This window comes from Cariama cristata, unplaced genomic scaffold (genome assembly GCF_000690535.1).
Source record: "Cariama cristata isolate BGI_N322 unplaced genomic scaffold, ASM69053v1 scaffold9490, whole genome shotgun sequence".
Lineage (NCBI taxonomy): Eukaryota > Metazoa > Chordata > Aves > Cariamiformes > Cariamidae > Cariama > Cariama cristata.
Window position 1 is genome coordinate 48,775 of NW_009596380.1, and position 3,020 is coordinate 51,794.

Below are 3,020 nucleotides of genomic sequence, written 5' to 3' on the forward strand. Positions count from 1 at the left end.
GGAATGAGAATAGGACCAGCATGGCCAGCAGTTAGAGTGACTTAGGCTCTGTATGACACTGGCGTGGAGGACAATTTGACCCTCTTGGATTTCCTAATATCCATTTTTGTTGTTTTAAGCTGGGGAGGGAGGGAGGAGGAGTGTTTGGAATTTTTTTTTTTTTTTTAACCTTAACCAGACTTCCTTGAAATATGTGGTCTGATGGTGATATTACCTTATTTTTTAATCTATAACTTGCATAAATTATTCCAAATTTTAAAATTAAGTAAGTATACCTTATTTAGATGTGGCTGTTACGGGAATCCTACAGGTAAATGAATTCAGCAATATTAGGTAAAAATCAACCTGTGTAATAATTGCATTAAGACCCTGGAAACAGGTTTTAGATGTGTTCCGCAGTCTTGCTGTATGCCAGCGACTTTTATCTCTGTAGGACACTTCTGCTTCTTTATGGTGCTAACTATGGCTGTGCAGCTTCTGCAGGCATGGACTCTATCCCCTTCTCTGTATTATGGAGAGTATGCTGAGCAAATAGGTCTTTTCTTGTGTCTTAGTGTCCAAACTGATAGCTTTGCCACTGGTTTAAAAGAAAAAATGTCATCTTGTTATTCAGGTTTCAAACCGTGTTAAGGCTAAACACAGGGAAGTTTGCACTGAGAATATCTGAAAGGACAATATAATTATCAAAGACGTAAATATACATATATGTGTTTGTATATATAAACCCACGCTTTTATTTGGATTAATTGGAGAGGCCTCTATCCCTTTAACTCCTTTTCAGCTTTGGATTTAATCCTTATCTTTGTGTGTATAGCAGATTTTTTTTTTGAAATGAGAAAACTGTAACTCTGTCTGATATGAAAGTTTTCCTGAAAGTTTACCCTACCTGTCTTCAAAACCTGTTATGATGCTAAATTCTTGAAATGCTTTGCCTGCTCTGTAGAAAACTACTTTCTTTGCTCCGCTTTAAAGGGATTTCCTTGAAATTTCAATCTCTAGGTGATTCCTATTTCTGTTACTGTGGGATTTGTATATTTGAAGTCAGTAAAGTTCAAGTAGGAAATAATGAAGAAAGGACTAACTGTTCTGAAGAACTAAAATGCCAGTCAGGACAGAAGAATGAAACCACACCAAAACCTCATTTGTAAATGCTCCTACAGTAGTACTAAAAGTAATATGCTTGAATAGTTTGATGTGAAAATACTGATGCAATGTTCATTCAAATGCTTAGTAAAAGGAAAGTAATTAGTAGCATACTTAAATCAAGATACCAAAAGTAAGATTATAATGAGATGGGTTGCACAGCTGGAGGAGTGGTATTTCATCTTAAAGCACTTACGAAAATAAATAAGTTCACTGACATAGATGTTCCATGAAATACATATGAATGGAACTCCTTTGGCTAATTTGAGAGTGTTTAATGTTAGGGCAATGTTACTGATCATTTGATGACGATAATGGCAGTGGTTGTCATTGTGCATGTTGAAATGTGCTGTGAGGGCAGAGAACTGTATAATAAAGGGACACTTCTGTGAGTGTCTTCTGGCCTTGATAAATGCCGTAATAGATAAGTGTTGCTGACAGGTTCTTGGAGTACCTACTCAACAAATGCATCTGAAAGGAGTACCTGTTGATTTATTCTTGAGCAATGCAAATACAACTTCTCAGAACTAGTGACTGCAGCGTGTTCAAATCCTGCAATTTCTAGAAGTGTAGAAGAGTTTACACATATTAATCCTTTCTCCAGAAAATCCATCAGTGATGCATTTAAAAGGGGGATCTACCTAAAAATCCAAAGCCTACTTAAAAAGAATTGAAAAGAAGGATATAAATTACAAATTGGCATTAATGGAGTGTATTTAAAGTCTGATAGTATGTATATCACTGATCTGTGGTATATGTTGATAAATTCATGTTGCTGCAAATAAAGACTCTAGAAGGGTCCTATGAAGTCCGAATAAATAACATATTTAAACAGAATATAACAGAATAAAACAGATTATTAGGAGTAGGAAAAAACACCTTAGCTTGACCTAGTAACAACAGAAAAAAAGCCTGTCAAATCCTGCTGATTTTGCAGAACAATTAAAAAAGCCCTAGAAACTAATATTAAGAATGGTTTTAAATATGTCAGTCAAACTTTGTTTCAAAGTTAGTGAGGCCAATAGGTGATGAAAGCATGTTAAGAACATTTGAAGGTCATGAGGTATAGATGGTCTGTTTTTACAGTGGAGACAGCAGAGGTTACCTGCACTGATCCCTCTGGCAAAAAAAGGTAAATAAGCGACAAAATTAGTTGATACCTAAAATACAAAAGAATGTCTGACAAAATCCATTTTGCATATGTTCTGCTGAAAACTTTTTGAATTATTTTATATGTTTTCATACGCTTTTGTTTTGACTTTCAGCTTGTGATGAATGGAAGATTTTACCAAAACCTAATCTGCATCGAGATGTCAACAGATTTGGTCACACTGCTGTTGTCAGTAATGGGTAAATGAAGTGTCTTCTAAATTTTCCTGGGCATTTTTGTGAATGAAAAAACTGTGGCAGAAATGATACCTGTGTGACGTATCGTTCAATGGCATACAATTGATGCAGTTTATTAACGTGAGAACTAGTGCTCATAAGGGGCTTTAATTGTCTTTGGTGATTACCTGTACTGATTACCTGTCTGACATGCTGTGGAATCTGTTCAATGACACTTCATATGAGCCTTCTAGTGTACTAAGGTGTTTCCTTAGTATTGTGAACCACAGTGAATTTGAAATTCAGTACCAACTATAATCCTCACTTATATATGACACGAGAAATCTTTTTCTCTTTGCAACATGCTATAATTCCTTGATCTTCTACAATCACAAAATCAAAAACATCTAACTAAAATTTGCTTGGAAAAAGCAAGATTTTAATGGTACTGATACAGTTGTCATCATTAACCGTAAAATCAGAATCACAGAATTGTTTGGGTTGGAAGGGACCTTAAAGACCATCTAGTTCCAACCGCCCTGCCATGGGCA

General features: G+C 35.5%; 1 protein-coding gene across 1 annotated transcript in view; it reads left to right on the forward strand.

The window, feature by feature from the left end:
• Positions 1-2,493, forward strand: part of LOC104166025 (attractin-like protein 1) — a gene marked incomplete at both ends in the record, with an annotated part of 38,508 nt that extends 36,015 nt beyond the window's left edge. The window contains one exon of the mRNA XM_009705826.1: positions 2,409-2,493. Within this exon, the coding sequence (XP_009704128.1) occupies positions 2,409-2,493 (85 nt within the window). The remainder of the gene's footprint in view (positions 1-2,408) is intronic.
• Between the last annotated feature and the right edge of the window lie 527 nt (positions 2,494-3,020).